General features: G+C 43.7%; 1 protein-coding gene across 2 annotated transcripts in view; it reads right to left on the bottom strand.

Moving 5' to 3' along the window:
• Positions 1-21379, bottom strand: part of ADAMTS17 (ADAM metallopeptidase with thrombospondin type 1 motif 17) — a 361470-nt gene that overhangs the window by 281469 nt on the left and 58622 nt on the right. For both annotated transcript variants that reach the window (XM_023193603.1, XM_023193604.2), the window contains exons 4-6: positions 20973-21145; positions 2359-2442; positions 1479-1636 (exon numbers count right to left, since the gene is read on the bottom strand). In XM_023193603.1, the coding sequence (XP_023049371.1) occupies positions 1479-1636; positions 2359-2442; positions 20973-21145 (415 nt within the window). The remainder of the gene's footprint in view (positions 1-1478; positions 1637-2358; positions 2443-20972; positions 21146-21379) is intronic.

Below are 21379 nucleotides of genomic sequence, written 5' to 3'. Positions count from 1 at the left end.
TGCTCTTGGGGAAGGCACCCAGTGCTCACTGGAGTGGGCAAGTCCAGGTCAAAAGCATGAACCAGGTCATGTTCATCCCTTGGTCCCTGATGCCTGCTACTGCATTAGCCATGTTACAGACAATCAGAATTATTAAACAGACTTTTTCTAAAATGTCTCTTCAATAATTCTGATTATCTATGCTAGAACTTATATATGGGTTATATATTTAATCATACCCTGTAGAAGCAGCAAGTGTTCTCCTAAGGGATTGGCACACTACATAGCACACTGTTAAATGTGTAACAAAGCATACTGAGGGCTGGCAATCGACGAACCATCCACAGGAGTGAGCAGGCATCTATTTGGTAATGGGTGGTGGCTTTGAGTCTATTGTAGGATTTTTTTTTTTTTTTTTGAGACAGAGTTTTGCTCTTGTCACCCAGGCTGGAGTGCAATGGCATGATCTCAGCTCACTGTAACCTCTGCCTCCCGGGTTCAAGCAATTCTCCTGCCTCAGCCTCCCAAGTAGCTGGGATCACAAGTGTGTACCACCACACTCAGCTAATTTTTGTATTTTTAGTAGATATGGGGTTTTTTAATGTTGGCCAAGCTGGTCTCAGACTGCTGACCTCAGGTGATCTGCCCGCCTCAGCCTCCCAAAGTGCTGGGATTACAGGTGTGAGCCACTACACCTGGCCTATTCTGGGATTTTTGAAAGGAACGAAAGCTGCACTGTCTGGTGTCTGGGGCTGGAGTCACAGAACTTCCCCAGATGACTGCAGTTTGGGAAGTAGTTTCTTTAAATTAAAAAAAGTCGTTAAAATTCAAAGTTGACATATTCTTAGCATCTCTAATAAAAAGCTGGTATTTTTAATCTAATGGATTAAGTTATTAAGGAATATTTCTGTGTATTTTGTAAAGGGAGAGTTTTGGTAAGAACACGTAACATATTTTGTTTACATTATTAAAGTAAAGCAACCAAAGAAAAATCAGTGTTCCCCAAAGAGGGTTGAAACATAAGAAAAAAATGATATAGCCACATCGACGTCAATGACATACACTAGTTGTATCCCCCAAAAAGAAATGGTCCAAGTCCTGACCCTCAGTACCTGTGAATGTGACCCTTCATGGAAAAAAGGTCACTGCAGGTGGAATCAAGGTAAGATGTGGTCACACTGGAGTAAGGTGAGCCCAAATCCTATGACTGTCATCTTTATAGGAAGAGGGAAGTCTGGACAGAGAGACACGCAGGGAGAACACCATGTGACAACGGAGGAGGGACAAAGAGGGACACAGCTACATGCCCAGGCATTGTACTTCCCTCAAAGGTGGATACCACCGTTAACCCCCACTTACTAATGAGGAAACCAAAGCCCAGACAGGTGGCCCAAGGTCTGATTTCCAAGCCTGAATTCTTAACAACATGCCTATTTCCTCTCTGAAGGGAAACATCTCTTCCCTTTCGCATGTCAGCTACAGGCCAAATCCCATCTTACCTGGTCACAAACACAGCAGCATCCACCAGGGGCGGGTCGTCCTTCCCACCAGGAACCTGGTTATTGCCGAGGTACCGCGCTCCTCCATACTCCTCGTTCTGCCAGTGACAGAAGCTCTCCAGGGACCGCTCACCATGGTGCCCAATGGACAACTTAGCCTAAAAGAAATCGGGACAGTTAGAGACACAACTGCCTGGGAGGCCAGAGTTTATATCTAGATTATGGCAAGGACGTTAAGGTGGAGGCAGTCACTCACTGAGACATCATTTGATGACTCACCGCCCTCGAAGAAAAGCCTGATGCCAGTGGGTATATGGCATAGATCCAGAGAGACCATCAGGGGCCTTATATATAGGTGCAAATGAAGACTATGTTGTTTTTTTAAAAAAGCATCTTATTTTCTGCAAACAGAACAGTATCCCAAACCACGCAATGCTCCCTCAGTCTCATGGTGATGGCTTGACTTGGCAGGTAACATCAGCGTGTGGGAAGGCACGCCATTGAAAGACCAGAAAATAATGCTGCTGTAAACCGAAACTGGGGTCAAAGCTCTAATGTAGTTTCAGAAGGGAAGCCATGATGCCAGAGACCTCGTCATCAAGCTTTTGCACATATCCTAGAGACTCCATAAGAGACCCTCTGGGAGTGGAGGGGGATGTGTGTGGGCTCACTGCTTAGGGTTCCTTGAGATTCTCAGCAGCCCACCCTCACACCATGCTTCCAGTACTGATGCCAGCTTTCCTCTCACACTGGCAAAGCCACAGAGGGTGACGACTCCCTGGAGCAACTTCCTGGAGCCCCGCTTAGCATTCAACAGCAATTGGGAAGCTCCAGGCCAGCCACATTTTCTGCATGCTTGAAAGGTGCCTGTGGGACTTACGGGACGTTGTCGTAGCAGGACAAGCTTGGTCACTTGAATGTTAATTTTAATCCCCAGGCTGTGGTGCTGAAACATATTGTATACCTATCAAGACAGAAAAAAGAAATAAAGATATAAAGATAAAAAATTTTTTAAATATAGTAGTATCCTGAATGGGAACTTGGGACACAGAAAAGAGATTACATAAAAATAAGGAAATAGAAATAAAGCATAGACTTTATAACACTGTATCAGTATTGGTGCATTAATTACAACATACATGCCATTCTAATATGAGAGGCTCATAATGGGGAAACTATGTATGAGAGTTCTCTGTACTAATTGATCAATTTTTCTGTATATCTAAAATTATTCTAAAATACAAATTCCATTCACAAAAAAATTTAAAAATCAATATTAAAAATATAGGTTGTATTCTTCCAGTACTAAAAATAACTAAAGAATAATTACATGAAATTCAAATGTCAGTGTCCATACATAAAGTCTTATTGGAATGAAAAATACATATGCGAGAAACATAACCCAGATTTTACTTAAAAAGTTGTCCAGGAAAGCCAAAAATGTCCTTAAAAATGGATTTGCCAAAAGAAAAATGTAAATAAGAGAAACCTCTAGAATCATACACATGTGTGCAAACATACATATACAGTATGCTTATGTATATGCATAAAGCTAAGCAGGAAATAGTTGGTTAAAAAAAACACACCTCGGGAAGGGGAACATCACACATCGGGGCCTATCATGGGGAGGGGGGAGGGGGGAGGGATTGCACTGGGAGTTATACCTGATATAAATGACGAATTGATGGGTGCTGACGAGTTGATGGGTGCAGCACACCAACATGGCACAAGTATACATATGTAACAAACCTGCACGTTATGCACATGTACCCTAGAACTTAAAGTATAATAAAATAATAAAAAAAAAAACACACACACACACACTCACATAGGAAAGGTGGTTTTGAAAAAAAGAAAGGGCAGAAGGCTGAAAACTTCCATTCTGGGCTTTCATGCCTGGGGTTTAAGGGGACCTTCATGAAGGGGCTGGGGGAGACAGATGCCTGCTGCTGAACGCCAGCCTGGGTCATTGCTAACCCTTGCCACATCCCACCAAGGCGGGCATCTCCACCACTCTCAGCTGGGAAACAGGGAAACCAGTTCATTGAGGTAAAGCCACCTGTGTGAGACCCACAGCCAGTCACAATGGTTTGATTCAAACTCAGCCCTGTCCAGCCAAAAGGTCTACATTCCTTCTTTATTTCCTCAAGTCCCATTGTAACCAAAGTTTGTCACTGAAATAAACTGCAGTAACAGAAAAGGACCCATCTTTCTTAATTTTGCGTATCTTGTTGCAGAACTTAATCGTAAGGACCTCAACATCAAGCAGTCACAGGAAAGTGATTCAAGAGGAAGAGAAGGGAAACCTGGAATAAGGCGAAGGAGTCAAAGTTGACGTGGATGGAAAAAGCCCACTGCAGCTGACGAGCCGCAGGTCATTATGACTCTGCTGAGTTCCTTTTCCGTAACGCGGAGAAAGCAGGATTGCGAGAGGTACGTGAATAGCGTACTAAAGGTGGTGGCAGTTGGAAGGTGTGGAGGGAACAAGAATGAGAATCTTTTGAATATTCTACTTGGTTTTTACCTATAGACATAACCCAGGAGGGAGAATTTTCTAGCAGGAACGTTAAAACTTTCTCCAGCTGGTGCTGTGTTCATGCTATCAATACATCAGCAGCAGCAGCAAGCGACGAGCACGGTAGACAGCATCGCCAGGGTCAACTCAGGCCAAGCAGAGCCACTCAACACAGCTGCACCCAGCCCACAAGTGCTAGAAGCCAGGCACGCAGTGTTTGAGCATCTCCGTGACAAAGGAATCCGCTGTGTCACTGCTTGAATTTTACTCTTTGAAAACCATTATTACAGTTAAAAAAAAACAAAAAACAAAAAACCTATCTTTGTGTGACATAATATTCCTTCACATAAGGAAAAATAGAACACATCCAGTTGTTCTGTCCTCACTTTTGTTATTTTCAAAATCTCCTTTCCTCAAGAACTAGCTGTCGTTTTCTTAATACTGGACCATCCACAAGCCAGTTCTGAAGTCATTATTCATTACCTATCTCCAAGCCTGGAGGGAGGCACCTAACTTGTTCCTGTTTTGATAGTTCGAGAATCATCCAATGGCTGTAATTCAAATCTTCCCTAAAATATTCAGCATCAGAATTGGGTCTAAACCAGTAAATTTCAGCTCAAAACATGAAAATTAGGAATGAAAACCTGAAGCTATGAGGGAGAAAATTCAAGTTGCACAGTGTTCATTGAGATTGCACAGCACAATCTAAACACTGCCTGTCATGTCAACCCCAGTCAAAACCAAAAACATTAAGGAATACTACAGATTTAAAGAAGTAACATAAGAAAGCAATCCTCAGTGATATTCTGATATGCCACAAAAGGAAAGACTGCAAGGAACAGTGCAAGTTTCAGGAAGAACAAAACTGTAAGAACAAGCTCCCTTGTCAAAATCACCCATCTTTTCCTTGGCGGGCTGATGACAGTTTAGAGCCACGTGCACTCCATACACCATTAGCCCAAAGCTCAGTCACCTCCCTTAGAACAAATGCCACTAAAAAGATGGGAGATGGAAGGGGGATATGAAAGTTTCGTGCTCCAGGGGCCGCGGGGGGAGGCAAAAATGGGAAGGTGTTTAATGGGTACAGAGTTTCAGTTTTGCAAGAGAAAAAAGCTGTAGAGATTGATTGCACAACAACATGAACATAAGAATACTGAATCACACAGTTAAAAATGGCTAAGATGGTAAATTTCTTGTTAACTGTATTTTACTACAATTAAAAATACAAAGTTAACTAATTAAAAAAATAAAGCTTCATGCTCTAAATACTGTTCTTTAGCAAGTCTTGTAAGAAGACATTTCCTCTTGACATGTAACTAGGGCACTGACATCCAAGAGAGCAGGTGCCAAAGCCTGAGCACAGCTCAAGCACTTTGTCACCTGCCAGGTGCTGACCACAGGCTCTGACAAAGCTCAGAGCACAGGGCAAGGCACACATGCAGAATCTCCCTTGAGGTCCTGTGCCAAGCCAGGCGAGCCAGATGAAAATCCGATGACAGCCACAAAACACAAGGTACAAGCCTCAAAGACATGTAACAAAGTCTCTGCTTTTTTTCCCATGGAAACTCATGCTCAGGAGAAGTCTTCGAGGCAATGGCTACATGATATTTAGGGAGACACCTGGTTGGGGTGGGAACAGCACAGCCAAGCGTCTGGAAATTCTGTCTCCGGCGTCCAGCTCTGGCTGCGTCCCAGCAAGTGTTCAGCCCTGGCTGTGTTTGTCACATTTCCTTGGCAGCCTAGGGGCCTAGCAGGGTGGACCTGCTGCCAGCAGCACACTACGGCTTCCCTGGCTAGGCAATGTGGGGACACAGTAAGGGAGGGGCAGACAGGGACTATAGAAGGAGCCGTGGCTGGAGGCACAAGGAGAGGAGCTGCTCACCACAGCAGGCTGGGCTTCATAAGGGTACCCCCTGCCTGTATAACCCAACGCCTCCCTAGAGCCAGACAGGGACTTGTGGGTGACACTCTTAGGTTGCATACACCGCTATTAAGACGCCCAAACAGGAGAAAGCTATGCTCTGTAGCACAGTGTCTGAGTGGGGTCCCCAAAGCAGCAGCACCGATGTTACCTGGGCACTTGTTGGAAACGCACATTCTGGAGTCCACCCCAGCCCCCACTGAATCAGAGATCCTGGGGTCGGGCAGGCCATCTGTGTTGAACAATGCCCCTTCCCCACCCTGCTCCAGGGCCTCCATCCCCACTGGAGTGTGGGAACCAGAGTGCTCGAGTACTATGCTAGTCTTGCTGGTCACCAGAGAGAGGGGCTTGTTGTCTCTTTCACATGGTAATTTAGTAAAATTGATGTCATTTTCCCTCGAAACAGAACTTGCCTGGAACAGCTCAGGTTTTTCATTCCATTCCACGGTCGTTAAGGAAGCTAAGAACAACCAAAGCTCTGTCAAGCGGCCCCATTTTCCAATTTGGCTGCCCATACCCACGGCTTCTGGTATCAGCACCACCTGTTTCTGTCTGCAATTTGTTCTTTAAAATATTCCTGCTCCTGTGTCACCGCCATCCCAACCAAAGGAGAATCACATGACGTACACAGGAAAGCACCACAGCACATCCAGAAAACCCACAACAGTGGGACCAGAGCACCGCTCTGCAGCTTGGGTCAGCTCAGGCGCTCAGCCCGATGGAGGCTTCACCCTCCACATGTACCTGCACAGGTGAGTGGTTTGCCAGGGACACAGAGCCAGGAGCCGAACTCCATTCCCCCAGGTAAGAGGCAGGCAGAAGCATATTTTAAAACACTAACCAGAGCACATCACTCTTCTGCTTAAGCCCATGCAGCAGCTTCCCATTGCCTGGAACAAAGCTGCTCTCCACACCCTGGTGTCCCTGCCTGCAAGGTCGGCTTGTCCGCTTCTCACTGTGTCCCCACCACCCTCCCCATCACACACAAGCAACCAGCTATTTCTGTGCTTCTCCAATGCCAGCCTGACCACCACTGGCTGGCTGCTTATGTTGGCTTAACACCTTCCCCTCTAAGACCACCTCACTCCTCTCAGAGAGATGACCCTGAAACCTCTGTCACTGCTGTCACCTGGTTCTCTGCATAGCACTTACCATGCTCTGGTTTTCCTTCTCACTAATGTGCATGTTGAATGCTGCCTGTCATTCCTACTACATGAGCTCTGTGAGGATGAGACCTCCTCCAGTAGTCCCTACTCTATCCCAGGAGAGGACACAAGGGTCCCTAGCACACACTAAGTGTGTCAATTGTTTTTATATTTCTGGTGAAACAAATACAACATAAAATTTACCATCTCAACCATTTTTAAGTGTACAACCGTGTACTTAACTGTAGTGTTAATTACATTCATGTTGTTGTACAATTAACCTCCAGAACGCTTTTCATCCTCCAACACTGAAGCTCTATACTCACAAAACACCAATTCCCTGTGCCCCCAACCCCACCCTCATTCTATGACTTGGATACTGCAGTTACCTCATGTAAGCAGAATCATTTAGCACTTGTGTTTTTGTGACTGGCTTATGTCACTTGGCATAATGTCCTCAGTGTTCATCCATGTTGTGGCATGTGTGGGAATTTCCTTCCTTTTTAAGGCTGGATGATATTCCATTGTATGGACACTCCACATTTGGTTTATGTACTCATCTGCCAATGAACACCTTGGCTGTTGCCATCTTTCGGCCATTGTGAATAATGCTGCTGTGAAACGGCTGTACAGATATCTCTTCCAGGCTCTGCTTTCATTTCTTTTTTATTTTTGTGGTAGGTCTAAATGAATATATCTTTATTTATAATGTCGACATTTATTTTAGATTCAGGGGTATGTGTGCAGGTTGGTTACATGAGTACATTGCGTGATGTTGAAGTTTGGGAATCACCCCATTACCCAGGTACTAAGCATAGTGCCCATAGGTAGTTCTTCAGCCCTTGCCCTGCTCCCTGTCTCCCGTCTCTAATGGTCCCCAGGGTCTGTTGCCATCTTTTAAAAAATTTTATTTCTAATTTTTGTGGGTACAAAGTAGTTGTACACATTTATGGGGTACATGAAATATTTTGATACAGGCACACAATGCATAATTATCACATCAGGGTAAATGGAGTACCCATTTATCCTTTGCCTTACAATCCATTTACACTTTTAGTTATGTTAAAATGTACAATTATTGACTATAGTCACCCTGTTGTGCTATCAAATACTACATCTTATCCATTTTTCTAACCATTTTATTGTTGCCATCTTGATATCCACATGTACCCAATGTTTAGCTCCCATTTATGAGTGAGAATACGCAGCATTTGGTTTTCCGATCCCACACTAATTCACTTAGGATAATGGCCTTTAGCTATATCCATGCTGCTGCAAAGGACATGAGTTTGTTCTTTTTTATGGCTGTGTAGTATTCTATGTTGTATATGTACCACGTTTTCTTTTTCTAGTTTACCATCGATGGGCATTTAGGTTGATTCCATGTCTTTGCTATTGTGAATAGTGCCATAATGAACATATGCATGCACGTGTTTTTATGGTAGAATGATTTATATGCCTTTGGGTATATCCTCAGTAATGGGATTGCTGGGTCAAATGGTAGTTCTGTCTTGAGTTCTCTGAGAAATCTCCAAACTGTTTTGCACAGTGACTTAACTAATTTACCTTCTCACCAACAGTGTATAAGCATTTTTCTCTGTACCTTGCCAGCATCTGTTATTTTTCTGACTTTTTAATAATGACCATTCTCACTGGTGTGAGATGGTATCTTGCAGTATTGATTTGCATTGCTCTGACGATTGGTGATGTGGAGCATCTTTCATATGTTTGTTGGTCATGTGTATGTCTTCTTTTGAGAAGTGTCAGTGCATGTTTTTTGCACACTTTTTAATGGGGTTGCTTTTGCACTGTTTAAATTCCTTATAGATTCTGGATGTTAGACCTTTGTCAGATAGTTTGCAAATATTTTCTCCCAACCTGTAGGTTGTATTCTTTTTGAACTACCAACATCATTTTCACAGAATTAGAAAAAACTAAACTTCATATAGAACCAGAAAAGGGGCAGAACAGCCAAAACAATCCTAAGCAAAAAGAATAAAGCCAGAAGCATCACATTACCTGACTTCAAACTATACTACAAGGTTACAGTAACCAAAAAACATGGCACTTGTACAAAAACAGACACATAGACCAATGGAACAGAAAAGGAACCCAGAAATAATGCCACATACCTACAACCATCTAATCTTTGACAAAGTTAAGAAAAATAAGCAATCGGGAAAAGACTCCCCACTTAATAAATGGTGCTGGGATAGCTAGCTAGTTATATACAGAAGAATGAAACTGGACCCCTATTTTTCACCATATACAAAAATTAACTCAAGATGGATTAAAGATTAAATGCGAGTCCTCAAACTATAACAACCTTAGAAGAAAACATAGGAAATACTCTTCTGGACAGCGGCCTTGGTAAAGAATTCATGACTAAGTCCTAAAAGCAATTGTAACAAAAACAAAAATTGACAAGTGAGATCTATTAAACTAAAGAGCTTCTGCGCAGCTAAAGAAACTATCCATTCATTTCTTTATGTACCCAGGAGTGGAAGTGTTGGGTCATATGTCATATGAGTAAGCTTCTTTTATACTCTAGACTTTGTGGTAACTAGACACATTGCTGGGATTTTGATTGATTGACTGATTTTTAATTTTTACTTTTTAGGGGCCAAACAGAAACTACTGCTGTATTCATTGAGGGAAACTACTCCCAGGAGGTGAGCTCTAGAGAACGGCAGGGACCCTCTTCCCACCATTGAAACCTCAGTGGATGGAGACTCACTCTGCCAGCCCTAGCAGCCCCAGAGCAGTCCTGTTCCCTGGATTCCCTTCAGGGCTCTGAATCCTGGAGGAGGGACAGCAGGCAGTCAGGAAATGTTCTCGGGACAGAGAAGCAGCAGCAGGAATCCAGCCTGAGAGGTCAAGCCTGCATGACCAGCCCTCACTCCTCACCTGACCTTAGCCTCAATCTCTCCTGCTGCCTGGCTTCCCAAGTTCCCTCCAAATTTTCCCCAAACTCTGAGCTTGGAGACTCAGTCCTCATTTGGATTCTGGATGCCTCCCTCTATACCTCCAAAACTGGGATTCCTTCTCTACTTCAGCCAGCCCAGATCCAGCTCTTGCTGCTTGTAATCAAAATCCCCAACCAATACAAGAAGGGCCAAATGCATTGCTCTAGGGTTTACAAGACTCCTTTCTTCCTTGTTCAAAAATGAGACCACTTTGCATGATGCCAGTTTTCTCTGGTACCTCTTTCATGCTTCATAAGCCCTTAAAAATGGCCAAGGTGGATCTGCTCTGACTGCAGCCATTTCTTCTGTGACTCTGGAGCTATTTCTTCAATAGTTGTGGATAAGAAGCCACTGGTAGCTGCCAAGTATTCTTTCTTGGTGCTGTTTTTCTTTTTAACCATGCATGTTTTATCTTCTCCATCTGATACCACCCTCGGTAAAAGACAAGACCTAGAGGAGATGGCCCATAGTTCAGTAGCCTACCTCAGGGGCTGTGTAGGAAGGGTAAACGTATTATTACATTTATGCATAAACACTTTCAAATAGAGTTTAATACACCATATCCGTAGGATGTGCTTGGAATACAAAAGGCTTTCCAGAAACGAATTTGCCAAGGAATTGTAAAAGTAAAGCCAGTGTTTGTTTCTGTGATGTCAGCACTGAATCCTTTGCAAAGGATGTTGTTATATGGCATCAGTCATTCATTTATGCATTCACTGACTACACAAATATTTCTGGATCATCTCCTGCATAGGTACCAGGCACTGAGTAAATGTTGATGGTGTAGACATAGTCCTACCTTGATGAGCTTACAGATACTGCAAAGGCAGGCAATATGTAGGATGTTTTTAAAAATTGTGGTAAAATATGCATAACATAAAATTTTACCATTTTAAACATTTTTAAGCTTACAATTAAGTGGCATTAAATATATTCCCATTGTTATATACCATCACTACTACCTATCCCCAAAACTTTCTTCATCTTATAAAGCTGGAACTCTGTACCCATTAGACAATTCTCCATTCTCTCCTCCCCCTCAGCCATCTGGCAAGCACTATTCTACTTTCTGTCTCTGTGAATTCACTACTCTACGTAAGTGGAATCATAGTATTTGTTCTTTTGTGACTGGCTTATTTCATGTAGCATAATGTCTTCAAGGCTCATCCATGTTATAGTATGCATCAGAATTGTTTTCCTTTTTAAGGCTGAATAATATTCCATTATACAAATATATTTACCTATTCATCCATCTGTGGACACTTTGGGTTGCTTCCACTATTTAGTTATGGTGAATAATGCTGCCATGCACTTTGGTGTATAAATATCTGCTCTTATCCCTGTTTTGGGGTAAACATTTTTGGGTGTTTACTCAAAAGTGAAATTGCTGGATATGGTAATTCTGTTTTGTTGAGGAATTGTACCGTTTTCTATATATTTCCACTAATAATGTACAAAATTTCCCATTTTTCCACATCGTTGTCAACACTTCTTCTCTTCTGCTTTGTTTTGCTGTTTTATGTTTTTGTTTTGTTTTATAATAGCCATGGGAATGGATGTGAAGTGGTACTTTATAGTAGCTTTAATTTCCATTTCCCTAATGATTGATGCCAAGTATCTTTTCATGTACTTATTGGTCATTTGTACATCTTCTTTGTAAAAATGTCTACTCAAGTCCTTTGCCATTTTTTAAATTAAATTGCTTTGTTTTTTTTCCTTCCTGGGTTTTAGAAGCTTTCTATATATGTGGGATATTACAAAATATTTGATCTGCAAACATTTCCTCCTATTCTGTGGGTTGCCATTTTACTTTGTGAATAGTATCCTTTGAAGCACAAGAGTTTTTAATTTTGATAAATTCCAATTTGTCTATTTTTCCTTTTGCTGCCTGTGCTTTTGGTGTTGTATCCAAGAAATCACTGCCAAATCAAATCTCACAAAACCTTTCCCACTTTTTCTTCTCAGAGTTTTACCTCTTCTGTTTAGGACTTTAATCCATTTTGAGTTAATTTTTGTGTATGTTTGACAAGGATCTAACTTTGTTCTTTTGCATACAGATATTCAGTTTTCCCAGCACCAAATCTTGAAAAGACTGTCACTTCTATATTGAAGGTCTTGGCATCCTTATCAAAAATTATTTGACCATCTACGTAAGTGTTAGTTGCTGAGCTCTACTTCATTTTACTGGTCTTTGGGTTTGTCTTTATATCAGTAAAGTGTTTTGATTATTATAGCTTTTGAGTAAATTCTGAAATGAGGAAGTGAGTCTTACTTTGTTCTTTTCTTCAAGATGGTTTTGGTTATTCAATGTCCTTCGAGATTTCATATGAATTTTAGAATGGATTTCTCTATCTCTGCAAAAAAGTCATTGGGATCTTGATAGAAATTGCATTGAATCTGTAAACTGCCTTAGATAGCATTGATATCTTAACAATAAGTCTTCCACTCCGTGAATATGATGGCTTTCCATTTATGTCTTCTTTAATTTCCTTCATTGATGTTTTATAGCTTTCCAAGTACAACTCTTTCCCTTATATGGTTAAATCTTACGTATTTTATTCTTTTTGATGCTACTGAAGACAGAACTGTTTTCTTAATTTCCTTTTCAGATTATTGTTAGCATACAGAAATGCAACTGATTTTTGTAGTTGGTTTAGTACATGGCTACTTTGCAGAGAATTTATTAGCATTCTCTCTGTCTCTCTCTGTGTATATGTGTAAGATTTAGGGTTTTCTACATATAATAAATATATCATCTACGAACAGAGATCATTTTACTACTTCTTTTCTTATTTGGATGCCTTTAATTTCTTTTTCTTGTCTAACTGCTCTAGCTAGAACTTCCAGTATTATGTTGAATAGAAGTAGCAAAAGCAGGCACTCTTGCCTTGTTCCAGATTTTAGACAAAAAGTTTTCAGTCTTTCACCACTGAGTGTAATATTAGCTGTGAGTATATCATATATGACCTTTATAATGTTGAGGTAGTTTCCTTCTATTCCTAGTCTATTAAGTGCTTTTATCATGAAAGGCTGCTGAATTTTGTCAAATTATTTTCCTGTATAAATTGGAATGATCATTTTTCATTTTGTTAATGGAGTATATCACTTTTTTTTATTGGTTTGCCTATGTTGAGCCATCCTTGCATTCCAGAAATAAATCCCACTTGATAATGATATATAATCATTTTAATATGCTATTGAATTTTGTTTCCTAGTATTTTATTCAAGACTTTTACATCAATGAATATATGGACTATTGTTTTCTTATTTATAAGGGACTGTAGTTTTGTTTCTTTTCTTTGGCTTTGTTATCAGGGAATGCCAGTCTCACAGAATGAGTTAGGTAGTGTTCTCTCCTCTTCAGCTTTCTTGGAAGAATTTCAGGAGGACTAGTGTTAGCCCTTCTTTAAATGTTTGGTATGGTTTACCAATGAAGTCATAAAGTCCAGGGCTATTCTTTATTAGGAGGTTTTTGATTACTGATTCAATTACCTTACTAATTATGACTCTTCAAATTTCCTATTTCTTTGTGATTAAGTGTTGGTAGATTTTGTGTGTCTAGGAATTTGTCCACTTCATCTAGGTTATCCATTTGTTAACATGCAATGGTCCACAGTACTCTCTTATAATCCTTTTTATTTCTGTAGAATGGGTAGTAATGTCCCTGTTTTCATTTCTGTTATCAGTAATTTGAGGCTTTTTTTATCAGTCGATCTAGCTAAGGTTTGTCAATTTTCTTAATCTTTTCAAAGAACTAACTCTTGGTTTCATTGACTCTATTGTTTTTCTGTCCTTTTCTCTCTGCTTTAATCCATAGCTAAATCCAAAGCTAAATTCAAAGCTAGCAGAAGGAACAAAATAGCTTGTTCTTCTTCTAGTTCCTTAAGTTGTAAAGTTAGATTGAGATTTTTCTTCTTTTTAAATGTGTTTACCGCTATACATGGTATACATTTCCCCCTAAGCAGTGCTTTGTCCTTGTCCCATAAATTTTGACATGTGTTTTTGTTTTCATTTATCTCTAAGTATTTTCTAATGTCGCCTGTGATTTCTTATTTGACTCTTTGATTATTTAATAGTACGTGGTTTAATTTCTACAAATTTGTGAATTTTCCAGTTTTCCTTCTGTTACTAATTTCTAACTTCACGCCATTGTTGTCAGTGATGGTACTTTGTATGATATCAGTCTTTTCAATCTGTTGAGACTTAATTTGTGACCTAACACATGGTCTATCCTGCAGAACGTCCCATGTTCCCTTGAGGGAAAAAAAGTCTTCTATTGTTGTTGGGTAGAGTGTTCCGTGTATGTCTGCTAGTCCAGTTGATTTATTGTGTTAAGTCTTCTATTTCCTTTTCTTCTGTCTGGTTGTTCTATCTACTACTGAGAGTGGGGATTGAAATCTCCAACTATTATTGTATAACTGTGTATTTCTCTCAATTCTATCAATTTTATTTCACATATTTTGATGATCTGTTATCAGATGTGTAAATATTTATAACTGTTCTATCTTCTTGCTATATTGGACCTTTCATTAATACATAACATCCCCTTTGTCTCTTGTAAGCTTTTTGATTTAAAGTGTCTTTTGTCTGATGTTAATATAGCTACTCCTGCCCTCTTTTGGTTACAATTAGCATGGAATTTCTTTTTCTATCCTTTCACTTTCAACCTCTGTGTCTCATCTAAAGTAAGTCTCTTGTAGACCACATATAGTTGGATCTACATTTTTTAAAAATTCATTCTGCCATCAATTTCTGTCTTTGATTGAAGTTTAATTAATTTACACTTCAAGTAATTACTTATAAGGAGGAACTTACTTCTGCATTTTGTTATTTGTTTCCTATATGGCTTGTAATAGCTTTGGTTCCTCATTTCCTGCATTACTGACTTCTTTTGTGTTTAGCTGATTTGATTCTCTTTCTTTTACATATATATATGTGTGTGTATATACGTATATATGTATATATATGTGTGTATATATATACACACACACGCGCGTAGTGAAACTTTTAATTCCCTTTTCATTTGCTTTTGTGTATATTCTCTACTTATTTTCTTTGTGGTTACTATGGAGATTATATTTAATTAGGATTAAAGTTATAACACTCTAATCTGACTTTACACCAGCTTAACTTCAATGGCATTAAAAACCTCTGCAGCAGAATGGTTTTTTTTTTAAAGCAAATAAATATGGAATTGTAAATTCAGATAAGGACTACCCAGTAAAGAGCAGGCTTTTATGATGAGGAAAACAGGGTGGGCCTCATCAGAGGGATCAGCAAAAAGGGTCCCTTTTTGGTGAGACATTTGCATAGAGTCCTAAAAGGCAGAGGAACTCATTCTGCAAGACACATAAGCAGAGCATTCCTGACAAAGACAGTAAGTCAAGTTCGGGTTGCCTGGTGAAAGTCAGTGTTGAGATGGCAAAAAGAATGGCAAAGCAGATGGGCCCCGGCCATACAGGCTGAAGGGCCACATGAAAGGCAGCCAGTTGGGGGGCCTTCCCCATGCAAGGCAAGGGGAAGCCACGGAGGGGCTCAATGCTGCCTAGTGACAAAGTTCCAATGCTGTCGGAAGAGGACCTTGCTGGTTATTCTGTAGCAAGGATTCAAGGGGGAAAAAAATGGAAGTGAGGGGCCTTGGCAAGGAAGCTCCAGCAGCTGTCAAGGCCAGAAATAATGGCAGTCAGTCCAGGGTGGAGATGGAAAGAAAGGATGGGTTCCAGACATGCTTGTCACCTTCAACAAGGTAACATGAGGTTCCTCAGTCCTGGGCTGGAGTCCCTGCCCTACTGTGTACTCACAGGCTCTGCATCCTGGCTGTGTCACGTCCCAAGCCTCCATTTCCTTCTCTGTAAAATGGGAATGACAAAATCCACCAAGTATGAGAAGGCAGTAACATAGAGGCACTTATCTGCTGTCTGGGACAGCTGGTGCATCATAAGCATTCACATCTTCCCTTGGGGCCAGTGGTTGATGCTAATCGAATACATCAAAACCGTGAGATGCTGTGAAAACCTGGAGCCAACACCTGATGCCAAATTCTCCCAGCTTTGGCCACGTTATCAGCTCTCTGAGGCACTGTTAGCCCCCAGTCTGCCTTGGGGACAGGGTCCTGTCTGGGTTCTGCCTTGGCAGTCAGGTCAGCATACATGGGTGAGCCAGGCCTCTGACCACAGAGACCTAAGTGGGAGGGTGGGAGGCAGTGGGTGCCTGGCCATCAGCACGAATCATGCTATTTCCCACAACTCGGAGAGAAATGTGTTGGAATGAAGGTGGCAACCAACTCTAGCAGGTTTCCTTCCAAATCTGGAGGGGTTAAGGAGACAGGGCCACTCCCATCCCACAGCCCCACAGAAAACATGCTCTGGAGGGAAGCAGATGGGCTCGCTGGCATCACGTTCTGCTCTCTGTTCCAGGGGGCTTGTCTAATGACAGGCCTTCTGCCCCAGCCACAATCCTTTCCCTTCCTCCCGGCTTAAAGGTTATCTCACTTGCTAACAGAAAGCCCTTTTCTAAAACAGCCACAGGCAGGAGAGTTCTTTGGATTTCCTAAACTAGGATTTGAAGAATTGAGAAAGGGAGGTGCTGGTGGAGGCAGTCTTGTTTAAACAAGGTGTCATGTCTAAACGGAACTTGTTTTTCAATTTACTGAATGGTGGTCCAGGGCTAGAGCGGCAAGAAAGGGCTGCTGCGGCGTGAGCCCACCTGGGCGAGGGGGCTGATGACTCTGCTTCCATTTGCCTTCTGGCTTGGATCAAAAGGGCCCAGAAACCCCAAGTATAGATGACAGAAGGGCTCAGAGTCATCACACTCAGCCCTTCTCACAGTGGGATCACCTTTATTAGGCAGGCCTCCTCAGGAAACATCTCAATCCAAACTTCACATATTGGCCCCAGGTCTACCCTCAGCCCCGGGCTCTTGAGCCTCTAGCGTCTTAGTACAAGCCCCTGAAGAGGGGTGAAGGGTGTTCAATCAAAGGCAAGAAACAGAGCCCTTCAGTCTTTATGGCCCATGAGGGGTGCGGGGTGGGAAGGCCTGTCTTCATGTACCAATCCCATTCCCTTCCCACTCCCTGCCTGGGATCAAACAACCACCCCTGCCTGGATGATAAACTTTGAAAGCAAATATCAAAGTAGAAGCTCTGCCTTATTACTACCTTAGCTGTTGTAATGAATGTTTATTCCTTGCACTTGTGCCCTGGATAATTTTTAAAAAGAGAGAGAAAAAATAATCCGCAGATGAAAGCGTCTGGTGCAGAGCCAACCCCCTCCAGCCCTCATCGCAGGCATGCTCCAGGCAGACTGGAGCAATGCAGCCCATCATTAACCGGCCACTGGGGAGACCTGGGTTTGTGCACGTGAGGAACATGGAACTATTTCTCAGAAATGAGCACCATCAAAAGTTAACACAGAACTATTTCTCAGAGCTGAGCAACATCAAAAGTTAACCTAAGCAATTCCATTTCCAGGTGTATGCCCGAAAGAATTGAAAGCAGGGACTTGAACAGAGATTTGCACACCCATGTTCATAGCAGCATTATTCACAATAGCAAAAGGTGGAAACAACCCAGGCACACACTGATGGATGAATGGATAAGAAAAATGTGGTGCACGTACGTGCAAAGGGATACTATTCATCCTGAAAAAGGAAAGCCATCCTGACACACGCCACAACATGGATGAACTTTGTGGACATTATGCTGAGTGAAATAAGCCATTTGTTCACAAGAGGATAAACACTGCATGATTCCACTTATACAAGGTATCGAGAGTCATCAGATTTATACAGACAGAAAGTAGAATGGAGGTTGGCAGGGGCTGGGGGAGACAGTGTTTAATGGGTAGGAAGTTTCCGTTTTGGGGATAGTGAAAAAGTCCTGGAGGTGGATGGTGGTAGTGGTCGCACAACAAGGTGAATGTGCTTTAGGCCACTGAGGTGGTACACGTAAAAATGGTTCAGATGGTGAATTCTGTATTACATATACATTTTACCACAATAAAAAAAATAGAAAAAGAAATTTGCCAAAAAATTTTTTTAAGTTAATGGAACTTCCAGAGTTGATGACTTTGAAGGAGGGGTGGGAGCAGCATGGCACCCTCAGATGCCCACCGAGGCCACATTGGAAAGCAGATCCCTGGCCCAGGGTCCCGGGGGCCTCCTTGGCAAGTGTGCCTTGCAGAAGAGCCTGGCACATGAGGAAACATGTGGGTTCAGTGGCTCAACATGAGGCCTCTACTCTCTGAGTGCTGCCAAAACAGCCTCCCTCCAGAGCACAGCAGGGGTGAGGGGCGTGGAGGAGATAGAGGGAATTTCCTACAGATAGAGACACATCCCGAAAGCAGTCCTGGAAAGTCTTCAACAAAACGGAGGACAAAGTACCAGAGATTTGTCCTCCTGACAAGCAGGATTGCCGTGGGGGTCCCCACACCCACTGAGCCCAGAATTGGGGTCCTCAACATTGATTTCCCTGTGCGGCTGGTTAGGGGAAAGAAAGGCTTGACATGGTCGTCATAGCTCTGCCAGTGACTTCCCGTGTGACTCTGGCAATGTCCCTGAGTCTCCCCACTCCGGGGCCTCCTTCAGTCTCTGGGAAACAAGCTGTGGGATCCCATCCCCACAAGGGGAGAATCAGTCCTCGTATCCTTTGTCCAGGCCACCACATGCCACCAGGCCTCCCAGACACCAGAGCCCCAGCTACACAACTACCAGAGCTGAGATGCCAGCGGCAATGGTGCATTGGAGGGTTCATCCAGCTTTTGTGTTCTTTCCCATTCACAGCCCTGCCCCAATACCTCTAAAACCCCAGACGTCCTTCTCAGCAACATAACATCCACACATGGGCAAAGAGCCGCCTGCAGACCCTGTCCAGCCATGAGGACCACCACCCTCCGCTATCCTCCCAGCACTCTTAGCCCCTCCCTTGCGCTTCATGTCAGAGCCAACTTCCTCCCCAGCACTTACCCCTGAGCTCCAGAGCTCATCACACCAAGCAAACAAGGGTGCCTATGGCCTGGGCAGCCCAGGCTCTGCACCTTCCCTAGACCTCAAGACCTTGGCTGTGGCTGGCCCAAAGGCCCTGCAGATTCCAGGGATAGGCATGTCATCTCCCTACCCCACAACACAACCGACGGCTGCTGTGTCCCCACTGAAAACTCAGGCCCTGGGTCATTCCCCACTGCACCCATATCGTTTAACCTTGCCCTGTCCTCTCGCGTCACTCCCTTCCATAAGCAGCCTGACCATTTGTGGCCAGGCACTGCGTACTCACTGTGGCCGGAGCTAAATCCCTGACCTGCTGATAAGAAGCAGGCTGACAGAGGTTCTTCTAGGTTATGAGTGGCTGGGCAGGAGGCTGGCCCAGGCCTGAGGCTAAACCTCATACTCGGAACCTTCATATCCCTTTCCTTCTACAAAGTTCCCCTTAACCCAGATTCCACCCTACTAGGCTTCTCTCTTCTCTACTTTAGCCAAGATCAGCAACTTGGCTGTTTCTACAGCTGAGTTGTAGCTGTTTCTACTTCTCACTTCCCATTCACTTTTCAGTTTGTCCTCATTAAGCATCTAACGACAACACTCCCTAATGCCATTCCATCTGGCATTGTTAACCAGTCTCCTCTCGCACCTGTCACCCCTTCTTCAGGACAACCTCCTCCCAGTCGCTGCCCCATCCCCCCAGGGCTGGTGCTCCATGGGCTGTCTTTGGACAGCTTCTCTACTCACTGATACATTTCAGCCAGGCAGTGCTGCTCACTCTCCTACTTCAGCTGCCAGCTATAGGCTGAAAAGCCCAGGTCCCTCTTTCCCACCAAGACTTCTGTCCTGATTTCCACCTTGAATTCAGTTTGTCCAGAATGGAAACTCTTTGCTGTGGCCCCAAACTCATTGCTCCTCCTTTTCTCAGCCAATGGCTCCACCACCCACCCCGAGGCCCGGCTTGAAGCCTGGGTGTAGTAGCCTGGATTTCTCTTGCCTCCTCTTCCTGCCTCTCTAACCCCCACATCCTGCCAGTCACCAATTCCTGAAGCTCCTTCCTCTTATGCCATCCCCTCCTCCATTCCCACTCCAATGTCTCCCACACTTGCTCCAGCCCCAGTGCTCCACGACACTGCTTCCCATTCCAATCCACCCTGCACGCAGCTGCTGGGCTGTTCTTCCTAACATCAACCTCAGCACAATGCTCCCCTTCCCTTCAGTGGTCCCACTTCTCAGGGTAGAGCCCCTGCTCCTCAAGATGCCTGGCCCTCCCTCCCTCACCCAGCCCTATCCACATCTCCTACATCCTTATGGCTCCCCGCTCTCGCCATGTCATATGACTTGGTCCTTAAAAACACCAGGGAAAATGAATGGATGGGTAAGGCTAGGATGCCCTTGAAGGTTCTTCAGGGTCTAACATTTGAGGAGCACGGCCTCACCACCCACCCATCCCCATCTAAAGGTTTCCCTCCATCCCCATTTGACAAATCAGACGTAGACAGACGTGGGCATCCTGACTCCTTCCTTGGTTCCCTCAACTAGGCAACCTCTCTCCCCACTTCTCACCATACAGTAAGCTCTGTTTTCCATAGAAGTCGGAATTTGTTCCTCCTGCTAGACTATGGACTCCTTGGAGCAGGGTCTGGGATTCACATGACCTTGAATGCCCCTTGGACTGGGTCTGATGCACCACAAAGCTTTTGGGAAGCCTTCTGATAACAAGTGGCCCCGTCACTGAGCAGATCTGGGCACTTCAACACCACACCAGTGTGGAGTCGAGGGCAGGCGCTCTCCCATTGGGATGTCCCCCAGTTACTTACCCTCCTCAATGCCTGGAATCACCAGGCTATGTTCCCCTATCCCCTAACCAGTGTCTTCCTCACTTGAGGAGATGAGGACACAGCACCCACTTCCAGATCTCTCATCAAGGAGAGAACAGAGCCCCCCATGTCAGGACCCCGGCTCCGGACTCACCATGTTCATGACGGTCAGGATGAACCTCTGGGCGGCCTCAGCCCCGTGGTACTGCACCATGTCGGCATCGGCCACCACCAGGGTCTCCACCGTGTGCTCGCTGGTGAGCCGGATAGCGTTCCTCCGCTCCCGCCAGTCCCGCGAAGGCCTGCCCCGCCTCGGCTTCTTCTTTTCTAGAAAATGATGGAGACATTTGTGCAGTCCTTGGCTTACTGACTTCCAAAATCACGCAGTGAACAGGCCTTCTGTCAAGCCTGCCCAAAAGAGTGGTCCGTCTCGACAGGCCTAGAGGGGCCCAGCGCCCAGCAACCTCCACTGTCACGAGTGCTCCGAGTTCACTCATGTGGGGTGGAGCTGAACCAACAAAAGGGTAAGAGCTATGAGGCCAGATGAGGGGTCCACACCCA

Source organism: Piliocolobus tephrosceles, chromosome 6 (assembly GCF_002776525.5).
Source record: "Piliocolobus tephrosceles isolate RC106 chromosome 6, ASM277652v3, whole genome shotgun sequence".
NCBI classification, from domain to species: Eukaryota; Metazoa; Chordata; class Mammalia; order Primates; family Cercopithecidae; genus Piliocolobus; species Piliocolobus tephrosceles.
The sequence above is the reverse complement of the archived record's forward strand: the minus strand, read 5'-3'. Positions and strand labels throughout refer to the sequence as shown.